The 15418-nt window shown below is 38.4% G+C and overlaps 1 protein-coding gene across 4 annotated transcripts in view; it reads right to left on the minus strand.

Annotated features, from left to right (window-relative positions):
* Positions 1-393: 393 nt before the first annotated feature.
* The window catches only part of DCTN1-p150 (dynactin subunit 1), a 38375-nt gene continuing 23350 nt past the window's right edge, over positions 394-15418 (minus strand). For 2 of the 4 annotated variants that reach the window (XM_088232195.1, XM_088232197.1), the window contains exons 13-21: positions 13054-13159; positions 12804-12966; positions 10501-10599; positions 10158-10414; positions 9461-9886; positions 8700-8839; positions 7549-7933; positions 4464-4583; positions 394-1146 (exon numbers count right to left, since the gene is read on the minus strand). In XM_088232195.1, coding sequence (XP_088088321.1) covers positions 886-1146; positions 4464-4583; positions 7549-7933; positions 8700-8839; positions 9461-9886; positions 10158-10414; positions 10501-10599; positions 12804-12966; positions 13054-13159 — 1957 coding nt within the window. In that variant the 3' untranslated portion in view covers positions 394-885. Of the gene's footprint in view, positions 1147-4463; positions 4584-7548; positions 7934-8699; positions 8840-9460; positions 9887-10157; positions 10415-10500; positions 10600-12803; positions 12967-13053; positions 13160-15418 lie in introns of those variants that run through there. The other 2 variants (XM_088232198.1, XM_088232199.1) reach the window with 2 other exon arrangements.

A 15418-nucleotide genomic window follows, 5' to 3' on the forward strand; every position in this document is an offset into this window, starting at 1 on the left:
TAATTCTCATAGGTACTTTTTTTTCTGTTGATATGAATTGAAATTTTCAATTTACTTTGTTTTATTTTTTATCTTGTTTTAGTTACATTTATGAACACACACTATTTATATATATATATATATATTCCTATGTTTAAAATGCATTAGAATAAATAGCTATTCTTTAATTTTATTTGTATTACTTCTCTCTATTTTCCTACTTTAAAAAAATATATTTTAAACCATTTTATCTGGTTTTGTTGAGTTTTTTCTATTGTCTCTTCTTAATAATATTTTTAATTTTTCAAAGCATCAAAAACAATTTGATTCTAATGTCTGAGCTTATCTAATTAAAAGAAATGATGTGTGTATTTTATAAAGACTCAATAAAAAAATAAAATAACAGTTCACTTAATTTAAATTATATTTTTATTCACTATAGTACAAAAGTATACAATTCATCTATTTTTTTACATGCAAAGTAATGTCTTTGATTACAATATATATTTATTAAAGAAAAGACAAATATGTTTGTTTTTTTTTTAATTTTCGAAAAGTGTATAATATTTTTATGAATAAATATTTATTAAAGCGAGCTTTTTTGTCATTTGCCAATTAGCAGTTAGATGTTTCTCCTTGCATTAGTGATGGGTAACCCGTTAAACGCGTCATTTACGGAACTGGTGTGTTTCTCTTCATAAATGAACTAGTAAACTAGGGCTACAAAAATTATTTGATATTCCTAGATTTGACACGGCACTCGAATCGAGCCAGGTTTTTTCTGAATTTTGACACGCCAAGCTTTTGAGCTTTGCGTGCTGAACCTTTTGAGGTTCCCCATCACTGCACCACATGTCAGCTGCAATAAGGGAAGGAAACAATGCGGAATGTTTGTCAGAAGAAGCTTTAGGCGGCCGCCATGTGGAGCGTGGCGCCCGCATTGCGCAGTGCGGCGAGCTGTGTGCGGTCCAGTCGCAGGGATGCAGGCGCAGTGCCCCCCCGCGCCACGGGATACTCCAGCCGCAGCCCCCCACCGCCCCCGGCTCCCCGCAGGGCCCGCGCTAGCTCCGCGCTGGGAAAGGCGGCGAGCGGCGTGTCGATGCTTCGCCACGGCCGACTCGAGAGAAACTCGTCGCAAGCTTCGCGTTGGATATCTTCCAGCCGCATCTGACAAAATCAGTATAATTTTCAATTGTAGTCGATAAATTATTCTATATTCTAATGATTGTTGCTAACTCTAACTCTCGGGGAAGAGAGAGACAATATGATATCCCTGTATGTGCCCGATGGTGCATAGTACACCTAATGCAGCTCACATCGATCATCCATAACAAGAAGGCAAGGTGATCAGCCTTACGCCTCCTGTGCCAGTCTAGAAATATTGCGGTGTTCACAGTTTCATAGGAATCAAACCCGGGACCCCAAATATGGTAGGCTGAATTTACCTCCACTCAATTTTCTTATTTGAAATTTTAACCGAGAGTAGTCAATGAGTTGAAAGTCAGCCACCCGGGATTCCGGTTATTTTTAGAGATATCAATTCGAATTCTATATTGATAGTATGCCTGAACGGCTCAGGCACAGAGGTAAACAGTATTGTTTGCGCTAAATTTTTATATATGTGAAAATCATTGTGCAATAAACGCTAACGTGAATATGTAACCAGTGGAAACCAAATAGTTGCATGAGATACAAGGATCTCGGGAATTCAATGACATCTAACATCTAAAATGACATCAACGTCAACTCTACAAAATGTGTATATCAATTTATTTAGAATACAAACAGATGTACAGGTTAAATGATTATAAATAGAAACTATAAAAATGTATCTATAAAAATAGTAGGGCCTGCCATCCAATAATATGTATTCACTTCATTATACTGTTAACTGTCTTCTGTATGCGGATGATGCCGTGCTTCTTGCTAGCAGCAAAGAAGACCTGCAATTCTTGGTAACAAAAGTCTACGATGTACGCAAGAAAAGCGATTTGCTTATGAATGTTGATAAATCTAAAGGGATGAAAATATAACTAAATGTGAGATCAGTGTGAACGGAGATATTCTGAATCAGGTAGAAGAATTTGTGTACCTGGGAAGTATGCTTACTAGGTATGGAAAGACCGAGAAAGATATTGAAAGGAGGGTGAGTGCTGGAAACAGGGTGAACGGTGCACTGAAATCTACTTTGGCAAACAAATGTTTATCGCAGGAGGCTAAACTAGCAGTTCACAGTGGATCTCTAGTGCCAACTCTAATGTATGGGAGCAAAGTATGGAATTGAAAAAACGATGATGAAAGTAGGTTGCATGCTGTCGAAATGCGATCCCTCAGGCGAATGTGTGGTAAAACGATGTATGATAGGTGCACAAACGTCAAGATCTGTGAAGTGTGTAAGGCTGAGACATGCATTATCGACAGAATCAAGAAAGGGGTGCTGCGTTGGTTTAGACATGTAGAGCAAATGGACAGCGAAAGAACAGCTAAAAGGATCTACGATGCGAATGTTGATGGATGCAGATAACGAGGAAGAGCAAGAAAGACATGGCATGATCAAGTCTATCAAATACTTGAAGATGGACATGTCAAAAGTAGGAATAATCGGCGTGCGTGTATGGGAAGATGTATGAATGTAGAGGAAGCGAGGTCTCGAAGCGAACTTTTAACATGTCCACCTTCAAGTATTTGCTGGATTTGGTCATGCCATGTCTTTCTCGGTCTTCCTCTATTTCTGGATCCATCAACAATCGCATTGTAAATATTTTTAGCCGTTCTTTCGCTGTCCATTCCAGCGCAGAAATCCTTTCTTGATTTTGTCGATAATGCTCATCTCAGCCTTACATAATGTACGCATCTCAACATTTGTGCATCTATCGTACAAAGTTTTACCACATTTCCCCTGAGAGATCGTATGTTGACAGCATTCAGCTTACTTTCATCCCTGTTTCTCAAAGTCCATACCTCGCTCCCATACATCAGGGTCGGGACCAAGACTCCATTGTGAACTGCTCATTTTGCCCCTTGCTACAAACATTTATTTGCCAAGGTTGGTTTAAGTGCACTGTTCACTATGTTCCTGGCACTCACCCTCCTTTCAATATCTTTCGCAGTCATTCCATTCCTAGTAAACATATGTACACAAATTCCTCTACTTGTTTTAGTATAACCCCATTCACAGTGATTTCACATTTAGTCATACTTTCATTTCATTCAAAAACCATCACATTTGATTTATCAACATTCATCATCAAATTGCTTCCCTCGCATACATCGACGGATCGCAGACCTTTGTTACCAAGAATTGCAGTTCCTCTTTGTTGTTAGAAAGAAGCACGGCATCATCAGCATACAAAAGACAATTTATATAAAAGTAAATAAATATATTTATAAAATACTTGATACATATATAGCAAACAAATACATGTTTTACAAAAGGAAAGTAATACATTAAAGGTACGCATAAGTAATGTCGTTTTTGTAAATGCGCTATTTTTTAAATAGCCTCCTTTAGTCTGCTAGGCAGTAAGGACATGTTATGAGTTTATCTTGTGTAGGGGCTACCTGCTCGTGGCTCTGAGATAATAAAAAAAGGTTCTTCTCTCCCTCTGAAGACAATGGAGAGACGTGTCTGTTGGAACAACATGTGCAGAGCTGTACACTTTTTCAATATAATTTGGAAAAGATAGCGACAGAGGCTGCGAAGGATATTTACGCAATTTGCGGCGACATGACATGAATGTCAGAAAATGTCAACGATGGTTCAAAAACTTTTTATCTGATGATTTGTTTTTGGAAAACAAGCCTCGAAGTGGACGACCCGTCCAGGCGGATGAGCCCTGGAGTCTGCAATTGAAGACGATCCGATGCTGACCTTTGAAAAGTTATCGGAAAAGGTCAGTATATCCTGGTCCAGTACTCGGAGGATCCTAAAGAAATCAGGCAAGTTTCAAAATAAGGTGTTTGGGTCCCACATGCATTGACCGACCGCAACATGGATCAACGGCTCAGCATTAGCAGATGAGTGCAAGAAAACGAACAATTACGCCCATTTCTTTGTGACTCGATGACTGGTGATGAGAAATGGGTTTTCTATTCAAACATAACGAAAAAAAAACAATTGTTAAAACGCAGACAAAAGGCTTTTTCATGCCTAAATGGTCATTGCATTCTAAAACTGTTATTGTGTGCATGGTGGGATTTTAACAGAAAAATTAACTTAAAACTGTTGGCATAAGGTCAGACAGTGTCGGCAGAGTTATACTGTAAACAGTTGGATAGATTGAATGAAGCGTTGCACCAAAAGACGCCGAGGAGATTATTTAAAAGACGGTGCATCGACAAAAACGACATTACGGGTACCCCTAATATTATATTATAATAATAATTATTATTATTACTGGTTATAGGCAGGCACCCTTTGTTGATGCGCCCATATCTTGTGTACTGCTATTTGTTATCAGTTGTAATATTGTACAGTAAATTACCATGAGAAGTTTCCGTTGTACTTTTTGTGCCTCCTTGTGCTCCATCAATACCTTCTCATAATCTGCTGGATTCTCGGGAAAGTGGCACACTCCTGACTTTGCCAGGAACATTGTCCAATCCTACAAAAACAATATTCACATAATTTCGCATGGAATATTATACTATTCAAATTAATTCGACTTAAAAATACATGTTTAAACTACAGTTCTTGTTAAATTAAATTTTAAAAAAAAATAATAATGAAAGCCAAGTTTTAAGTTTATGACAATGTGTATTTCCATCAATTCATAAATTAGATAATTTTAAACATTTATAAATAAAAATAAGATGGAATCAATTAATACTAAATTAATTATAGATGCTATCTTGTTAAAAATGTCCATTCGACACCCGGTCGCCACGTAGAAGTGTCAAGTCACGCTTTGGAATTAACGTTATTTTTATTTTTGTATTGTAATAATTTCACTATTTTTTCATCGAGTGACATTCTTTTATTATTAATTGTGAAAATAAAGATGAGATGACTTTTGTATAATAAATAAACGAGTGAAACATCTAATAAAAATAGTTCATGGTTCGTAATAAGCGGACAAGGTACAGGTCTGCCTCATACGGTACAATGGGGCAAGATCAGAACACTCCCGTCCGGAAATGGTTTCCAGGTGGACATTTTATCTTCATGTAAGATTTTTAGCTCCATGCCACGAAGCCAAAAGGATCACAAAAAGCAAAAAATGAAAGTGCTCGATAGGCCTAGAAACTCTTCAGATCTGAACCCCTATAGAAAATTTGCGAGAGCTCCTAAAACGGGAAATTTTGAAAATTCTTTCTTCTTCTTTCTCTACAAATTGTTTCTCGTTAAAAGATGATCGAAGGGTGTCGTAGAAACCCACAAATTAAAGAAAAAACACATTAAACGTATAGAGAGCATGGCCCGCAGATTGAGGAGTCTGATTCAAGCGAAGGGGGATTATAAAAAATATTTATGTCATTTTTATCAATTTTTGATAAATTTATATATACAGTAAAACCCCTGTTTTCTGTTTTTCAAGGGAGCAACAAAAAAAGTGTAAAGCTGAGGAAAACTTTAAAGCGAGAAAATTAAAAATGTATGGAAAAAATGAAAGTTCATTGAAATATAATTATTGTGCAAGACTATACTAAATATACTGCAGAAAAATTGTAAGAACTGTCATGATTGGGGATTATGGGATTATTCATATTGACCAAAGATATAATTAAAAATGTTTTGTATTTTTTCAAAAATTACTACAATGTGTTAGTTTTTATTGAAATTACACGCATAAATAATTTTATCTAGGTACATAGAAAAATCAAAATTTGAATTTGCATAAAACGCATACAATGATTTTTTCTTTAAATATTGGGAAATTTTATTTATACGGTATCACTTTTTTTAGTATGGCACCACAAAATTTCAACTGTCATTTACATAGCGGCAAAACTGTTCCACACTTTTATGATAACTGTTTAAACTATCTCCTTTTCACATTATGTTTATAACATCAAATAATATTTCTAATGTCGATTTTTTAAACTTTCTGCATCGTAATTTATTGATTTTAAGACTTTATTCTTCCTAAACATGCGTCAACTGCATGTCGCTATTTAGTAAAATGTCAAAATTAGACACTTAAACAAAATGGTTAATTACACTGCACCTACTTTGAATTTAGTCCGAGACGATAATTTACACATTTTTTTATTTACCTCGATTTTATTCTCCATTCATGCGTAGAGATGTGAGGCAAAGAATTTTACCAGATTTTGGTAAAATACGGTATTTTACGGTAATTTTAGGTAAGAAACGAATTTGACGTACTAATTTTTATTTGTCAAAGATATTTCAAATGCGAGTAGCTTTGTTTTAGGACACTTTACATGACTGCGAAAACCAGGTTTAGATCCATCGGGTGGTTGTCGAGATTTATTATAAGTATGGGACGTTCAAGGTCATTTGGTATGTACTTTTTAAACATTTTTTTATAAAAAAGGTTATTATGTTTTGAAACTTAACGGGATCGGTGGACATAGGGTCCTTAGTAAAACCTTAAGTTTGTGACCTTGAACGACCACCGCTCATGCTGCGATTTTGAAAAAATGGTGCTTAAAATCTGTTTTTTTGTGTATAAACATCCCTGAAGGTTTTATAGAAAAAAATATACAAAAGACTGAGAAAATAAAATTGACTTAAAAATCGTAATAATTTTTTTTTTCTTTGGACCAATATTTTCCAAGATACATGTTTGAACATCAAATATATTTTTTCAAAATCGCGGCATGAGCGGTGGTCGTTCAAGGTCACAAACATAAGGTTTTACTAAGGACCCTATGTCCACCGATCCTGTTAAGTTTCAAAACATAAAAACCTTTTTTATAAAAAAAAGTTAAAAAAGTACATACCAAATGACCTTGAACGTCCCATACTTATAATAAATCTCGACAACCACCCGATGGATCTAAAACTGGTTTTCGCAGTCATGTAAAGTGTCCTAAAACAAAGCTACTCGCATTTGAAATATCTTTGAAAAATAAAAATTAGTACGTCAAATTCAAAATTACCGTGAAATTACGGTATTTTACCGCGCCTTTTGGTAAAATTACGTAATTTTACGCGCGGCTCGTCTTTTGACATATCGAATGAGTTATGAAACAAATTCAACGTAAAACCGGGGGTTATGAAAAACGTTAATTGAGTGGAATATTTGAATGAGAAGGTATGGAAAAAAATGGGACAGCCAAAATTAGAATGTCCGAGATCCAAAAGTTCACCATCCACCCGAGTTGTGGGGGACTCTGTCAGCTGCGCATAGAGGTAAGTCAACTTAATTATGCGACGCTGCTTTTGCTTTGATATGTTAGGCTTATTATGTACAGGTCTTCTCACAAACCTCCGAGGCAGACTTAGCGCCGGCAGACCCAAACTCCGATGGCCGAATGGAGTGCAGCGGGATGCGGATGCTGTCGGCTTCGAGGACTGGAGGAGTACATGCCAGGATAAAGGGAGATGGCGACAAATGTCGGAGGAGGCCGAGACCCAGTGATGATGATGATACAACTTACATATTGGAACTTGGCAAACTTCTCCCTGATGGAGGCGTGCCGTGGTGCGGCGTGAGCGCGCGGCGCAGGGAGAGGCGCGAGCGCGCGCAGCGATTGCGCAGCCGCGCGGCGTTGTAGGCGCGAGCACGCCGCCCGCTCGCGCCGCAGCTGCGCGGCCAGCAGCGCGAGCTCGGGACCCTCGCCAGCCGCGCGCTCCGGCTCACGCGCCGCGATTCCGCCGCCGCCGCTTCCGACGCTGACGCCCTCCGCCACTGCACCTCCCTCGCCGCCGCGATCCTTCTTTCCATACAGCTTGAGCTTGTCCCGCAGGGCCCCGCGCTCCAGCTCTAGCGAGTCGATGTCTTGCTGCAGGTGATCCATGGTCTCTTCGAATTCTTTCTCTTTTCTATATTTATGATGGAAATAAATAATTATGTTTCCCGTTAACCAAATATCAAAGAAACGAGAATCTTAAAATAATTGACAATGGTACAGAACAGAGAACAAAAAAACCACAGCAATTTATCATTCCTAATTTTGAACATATTAAGTAATTGATAATAATTTTATAATACTTTGGACCGCATCCGAAGAAATTATAATTTGGTACGCAATGATGTTGATCTATTTAATAAAAATGTTTATTTGGTCAACACTGGAACTATTTTTGTATTGTTTTACCATTTTATTTATATTGCTCCTGATGAGATGTACATCTTCATCTATATCGTTTTCGTTAGTTATCTCAGTTTGTCATATTTTTATTTTAAAAAAAGCTTAGCCTCTTCGGCGAATTTGTACATGTAAAATAAAATTAAAATAAGAAATGAGTGTTGGAATCATATTCATTACACTTGGATTATCAATAACAGCGCCTACATGGCATTTGCTCACGCCGTATTGCACTGCGGGAGCTTAAGTTATAAAAGCACTCTAATCTGCTAAAAATTAGACATAATTGTAGCTTTATAATTGAACTACTAGATGGCTTCACGACACTGCACTAACACTTACTTGAATGCGACCATTCCCAAATAGTGTCATATGTATCTTCTTTATAACAACGGAGGTTTTTGTTTGTATTATTATGTTCATCTTCCTTTCTTTTTCTTGTATTACCGGTCTTTCAGGCACCGCACTAATTTAAACAAAATGTACAATTAATCGCTAACCTTTTAAGTTGATTGTGAGCATCTTCTAATTTCCTATTCAGTTTCTCCACCTGCAGCTCCTGATCGCGAGCGGCACTGCTCAGTTTCTTCTCAGCCAATTCCTTGCGAATCTGCATCTCCGACATCTCATCTTGTTTACTCTAAGATACAAAATGATCACGTCAACTTTCCATGCGATGTATAGACCCGAACATATTTATAAAAGTTGTAAATTTTTTTAAATTTCCAAATGGTTTAGCGGAAAATTGATCAACTCAATAAGTTGAAAAAAATTAAAGTTTTACAGAGTAGGTGATGAGAGTCGTAATGAAGTATGGTTCACATACCAAAATTAAATTTACACTAGAGAAATAAAATATCCTGGGTATTAAAAAGAGAATTCTGTTCAATACCCTGACTTTTATTTACAAGTTGAAAAATGGACAGCTTCTGGTACTGAGGATTTCCGCAGGCGAGACTGGCGGGGAACTCGAAACAACCTTTACTACGAAGGTCTAAACATGTTCAATGAGTTGCCAGAAAGTCGAGGGGATCCAAGCGGCTAGCACTCCGGAGGATGCCTACTGCGGCCCATTCTGTCTGGGAGAATCGCCGGAGCCGATGCATCAACACAGGAGGAGCCTATTTTGAAAAATATTAATGTATTGTAACGAAAAGTTCAATAAAATCAACTCACTGACATTACTTTCCGGCCAAACATGTATATTATAACACGCATGGTGGATTTTTCTTAAGTTAGCTTGAGAGGATGGTTTGTTTACCTTGAGTATTTTCTTGAGTTCTCTGAGGTCAGCCTCCTTGTTCTCCAGCTTCAGGGTCAGGCTCTTGGTCTCCTCCAGCTGCTTCTTCACGAGAAGGGCGCGCTGCACGATGGGCGATACGGGCTCGGTGTCGCGCTTCAAGGTGCCGTGGATCTGGTACTCGCGCTGCTGCGCGTGGGCCGCCAGGCGGGCCACCTCCCGCAGCAGCGGTTGCAGCGAGGCGCGCAGCGAGCCCAGTGCGCCCTGGTCGTCCTGCGCGTAGTGGCGGTCGCTGGCCGCGGCCCACAGCTTGCGCAGGTGCGGCGCGGGAAGGCGCGACGGCTCGCACAGCGCGGCGGCCTGCGCGGCGTGGCGCGTGGCCTCCGCGCAGCAGCTGGCGGCGCGCCACGCCGCGCGGCCCAGGGGCACCCCCACCGTCTCCCACCACTGCAAGAGCGAGAAGCTGTTCATAAAGTAAGGGAAAATGAAAGTCTAGGCATATACAGGGCTTATTGCGGCTACTTTACACACTGTGTAAACTTCACCATTCTGCCTATCTTTTAACATACATTTTCACAACTCTTCCATCTTTTGACTTTTGTGAAGTAAAAGAGCTGAAACCTTTATCGTTTATATATTATTAGTTATACGTTGTGTGTGGAGTTTTACTATGTACGAAGTGGGTTTTCAGTTCTCTCGGCGATGCGGGGCAACGTACCTCGGGCTCCAACCCCAGCGAGACGCTGTCCACGGGCAGGCGGCGCCGGATGGCCTTGAGCTGTTGCAGCAGCGTGTCGGCGCTGGCGGCCAGCAGCTGCTGCAGCGCGCGCAGCTCGATCGCATCGGGCTCGGACTCGGGGGGCAGCAGCGTGGCCAGTGCGGCCCCGTCGCAGGCGAGACCCTCCAGCGCGGCCCCCAGCGCGGCGCACCAGGCCCGCACCCCCAGGGACTCTCCGGGCCGCGACCACCCGGGCTCTGTAACATGAACAATATTACGGCCATTATATATTATATGACCGTGACATTTCCCGATGTCTAGTTGTCGAGCGTATCAGACGTACCGGTAATCTTCTGTCCATCGGGAGTGTGAGGGTCCACGGGGGGAGGCCCGAGGAGAGTAGGGAGCATAGTGAACAGGACGGCATATGACTTCTCCAGGTCTGCAAACACAATAGTGGGGCATGATCATTTCTATATTCCTCACATTAAAACGAATCACGGGAAACATCCTACCATTTAATGAGATTTTTAATAGTCTAGATATATCTAACATATTTTAGTAAGTACAGTAAAGAACCAACAAACTTGATCCAGAATAACAGAGAATAGATTTTGTTTTTTTATGGTCTTTATTTCTCAGCATCATTCCTTCATTCATCCTCTACCACTCCTTGTCACTTTCCTTATTTTCCCTTCCCACTATCTCCCTGTTTTGTCATAATTTCTTTTCTTTTAAATTTTATCAAGAATATTAATTTATTCATTCATTTCATTAAAAAAAATTCCACTTTAAACAATTATTAATAATAAAAATAATGTGACCTCATCGGGTTACCCGTCGTACGTCGACTCTTAACAAATTACCTTTTTATTTATTTTTACATGTGAGAATATACAAAGAAGACTATATAGAATATACAGCGATAATTAACAAAATGTTCAGACAGATTTAAACACTACGTATTTATTATTAACTTTAAGCGAGCAGCTTAAAGCTGATATGCTTAAATCTATTTCAACGAAAGTTAGTTGTTGGCGCACTTTAATTTTTCCCAAACAAATCTAGTCCATTTTTAAACCCATTGAGACTACACATCGAGATCAGCTCTTGTGGCAGCTTATTCCAACCATCAACAACCCTATTGATCCAGAAGCCATATTCAGCAAGCGAATTGCCCTATTCATGGGTAAACTCTGACTTGTATTAGCACGGCTTCTGGGTGTGTAAAACAGTGCATGAGATCTCGCTGTACGAATCCAAGCATTTTACTAGATTTATCTACAACATCAGTAGTAATATGGTACTTAAACATGAAATTTGCTTCAAAAATATTACCAAGAACTTTAGTTTGGTAATAGCGGGGTAAAAGTACATTATTCATGTTGTGAGGAAATAGAGACGTTTCTTTGGAGCGAGTATACGAGATAACGCAGTATTTTGGTATGCTGAAAGGTAATTTTTTAGATACAGACCAATGCCATAAATTACTCAATTTTATTTTATTTTGGAGGCAAGATGAGTCGATGAGTCAGCATTTTTAATAGATTTTAAAATTTTAACATCGTCAGCAAAGAGAAGATAGTCGGAGTTTTGATCGAGTAACCAATATAATTTATAAATAGAAGGAAAAGAAGGGGGCCCAGGTTGGATCCTTGGGGAATTCCAGAATTTGTGTTGTATTCTTAAGATATTTGGTTCCCGAAGGTGACATACTGTCGACGATAATGTAAATAACTTGATATGAATGTCAAAAGGTTGGAAGTGAAACCAAATTTGTTTAATTTTTCAAGTAATATATCGTGATCTACCTTATCAAAAGCCCCTTTCAAAGTCAGTATATACAACATCGAGACTTGAAAAAATTTCTAATGAATTTTGAATATGGTTTGAAATATTCAAGAGAGAGAGATTTGTTGCAGGAGATCTAGTTGATCTAAATTCGTGTTAGTAATCATATAACGAATAACCAAAAAGTTAGCACTTCACATATAAATTTTAAATCATTATCACTTTCACTCATCGCATAATTTGGTTGGAGTAATACTGCTGCAGTAATATCGTCTTCAACCATTCTACAGCTAGCTAATAATTACCAAAAAATAAGTTAAAAAAATAATAAGCATTTTTTTATTTAGCTCCTACAAAATGTTACAATTGATAAAAATAAATACGTATTTAAATTTTCCCAATTACTAAATAAGAATCACTATTCACAGTCTCTTACAATTATATTCGAATTTTTATATTTAAAAAAAAAACAGTTATAAAATAATATTATAGTATGAAACAGTGCAAATGCAATTCAACCATGAAACGGAAAGATACGCGCTCGAGTCATGTTTGTGTCATGCATCGTGTGCAAGAGACAACTGATCGCAAGGTCAATAGAGAATCTTGAATACCGGGGGCTCACATATGCTGAGAGCACCGCGCTTTGTCGTTGTCGTAAGTGCTCACGAGCATGTGCGAGCGCGGCGGTGATCGGAAGGCATTAAAGCACTTCCACGGTAAAGAGGGAAGGAAAATGGAGGAGAAAGGAAAAACTCCAATATTCAGGGAGTGACATTTCATACGTGATTTGAATATAAATAAAAAAGGAACTTCCTCATTAAAATCGTAAGAAGCTGATCGGGAAATAGTTACCAGCCGTGGAGTAGTTTTCGTCGAGACGATCTGTGCGTAGCAGCTCGAGCGCCGCGTCCAGCGGTCGCTCCTGCGCCGACAGCTCCGGGAGAGCGGAGGCCGCGCGCAGAAGCCCCTCGGGGCCACCGTCCTGCAGCCCGGCACTGTACTGTTGCAGGACGCTCTGCAATACCGACAACAGACAGTGTTGACAGTTCCGTCGCTACACTCCCCGCCGCAAGCGGCGCGCGCAGATTACAGACATACTCACCAGCAGCATGTGCAGCTGGAAGTGCATGCGGCAGCGGAAGCTGAACTGGGTGGCCGCGTGGCTCTTCACCACCGCGTCGCGATCCAAAGTGGGCACAGCCGGGAACCTGCAAAGGGAAGGAGTGGCCTCACATGTCACGTACGAGGCTACGGTACGGTGGAAAAATTTACTATCTCGAAAGTGAGAAGATTGATCATTCCGGTTAATTACTTTAGTCCAATCATTGCTGCAAAGTCCAAGAACAATAGTGTACGATAACTACTTTTAGTGACAATTAATAATGAATGTCAGTTGGGGATATTCCATCTTATTTTAACGCAGATAATTGGTGGAATTCCATATTAAAATTTGGTAAGGTATCCAAAATAAAACACTTTTATTGGATTTAATTCTACTTTAAAAAAAAATAATAATAGTAAAACCCCTGTTTTACGTTCTTCGAGGGAGTAGCAATAAAAAGTGTAAAACTGAGGAAATGAATAATGTATGGAAAACATTTAACTTCATTAAAATATAATTATTGTACAAGACTATACTAAATATATTGAATAATAATTAATTCACGAATAATTAATTGAAAATAAAAATTTCAATTTGCATAAAATGCATACAACCATTTTTACCCTAAATATTGCTAAATTTTATTTATATGGAACTATTTATTTATTTTATTTATATTTTTACATTGCTTGTATTCTTTTTTTATACAGAATTAGCTGAACCCAGCCACGCTTTGCTGAGGCTTTGTCTGATAATAATTATTAGGGGAGTAAATAAAAATAGTTTATCAACTGTGCATTTTCCGAGAAAACGCATTGCTTAATTGAATATCTCTATTTGCGTCGCTGTGCCTATGCTGTAGAAAATGGGGAGAGAAAATTGTAACTTTGGCTAAAATTGATAAAATGGAAGCACTGTGTAGAATTGTCATTCGGTACTTATTAACTACGAACCGAACCCGGCGATGCTTTGCAATTGCTAGATTTGTGTTCATACTCGTATGTAGATTAAACTAACCAAATCGAATACCGTCAAAATACGATCTCTCAGGCGAATGTGTGAAATGTTGAGATCCGTACATTATGTAAGGCTGAGATAAGCATTATCAATAAAATCAAGAAAGGAGCTCTGCGTCGGTTTGGACAGCGAAAGAACGGCTAAAACTGTTTACAACGCAAATATTGATGGACGCAGAAACAGGAGATGACCGAGAAAGACATGGCATGACCAAATGCACGAAGATGGACATGTTAAAAATCGGAATAGTCGGCGCGCGTGCGTGAGAAGTTGTAGAGGAAGCGAGATCTGTATACTAAGATAGAGTGATGTGGCGTTCTACCCTATCTGCTTATCCTAATGGAGAAACGGCGTGATGGTTTGTTTTGTTTGTTTTTTATATCAATTATTGTATTTAGTCCAGATTAGATATGTACGTATACATTATTATTTTTGTGTTTAGGTTAACATAAATTATGATGACCGAGAATTTTGATAAATAGGTATTCGAACATTGTTTTCCTGTCACTGTCTCGCAGATGCCTCCCCGATACTGTGCGAAAAAGACAACTGCATTTCAGACCTTTTGTTAGAATAGACAAAATTGACGTTTCGCTGTCCCATTTTCTGCACCTCAAAACTGAATCGATTTTGGTAAGTAGGTACCTAGGTACTTTATTATGATTGAATTTCAAATCTAAAAATAATGGAAATTCAAAAATTGAATTTAAGTAGGTACTTAAGTACTTGTTTATGATTGAATTCCAAAATAGAAAATAATCAATTATTTTCAAATAAAGAATTCTTTTAGCAAATGCCAAACTCTGCTCAGGGATGCACTTGAGTCAGGAATGCGATTTTCAAAAATGTATAGAATATCAATTGATATTATTTTAGTATAACCAAAAATCCAGTAGAAAGAAATAAATGGGTAGAAATTATAAGGAATTCGATGAAATAATCTGATTGGGATCCATAAAAATGCTGTCTGTAAACATTGAAAAACAAACTTTTTTTTATACACAAAAAAACAACATCCATCAATTTTTTTGTATAAGCATTCTCAGCAAATGCAACCCTGGTGATGAATAAAAAAAAACATTTGCGCTCCTAACTTTTTTGTACTTAATAAATTGAAGATGACCTTTTCGTGGCAAAGATGTACATTTATCTGAAAACCGCACGTAAATCGGTCCGGTAGTTATTCAGTCCATCGAGGACAACCATTCGAACATTGCCTTTTATTTATATAGATAATGTTCCCTCACTGGGGTGTCCCGTGCCGATTATACACCTATATCTTTAAACAGCTATTATTTTTGTAAATATTTAAGTTAGTTTGATAATGTCCTGATGAGACAAAATGCGT

The sequence above is a fragment of the Micrasema longulum genome, unplaced genomic scaffold (genome assembly GCF_059751315.1).
Source record: "Micrasema longulum isolate JH-2025_06_02 unplaced genomic scaffold, ASM5975131v1 h1tg000955l, whole genome shotgun sequence".
Taxonomy (NCBI): domain Eukaryota; kingdom Metazoa; phylum Arthropoda; class Insecta; order Trichoptera; family Brachycentridae; genus Micrasema; species Micrasema longulum.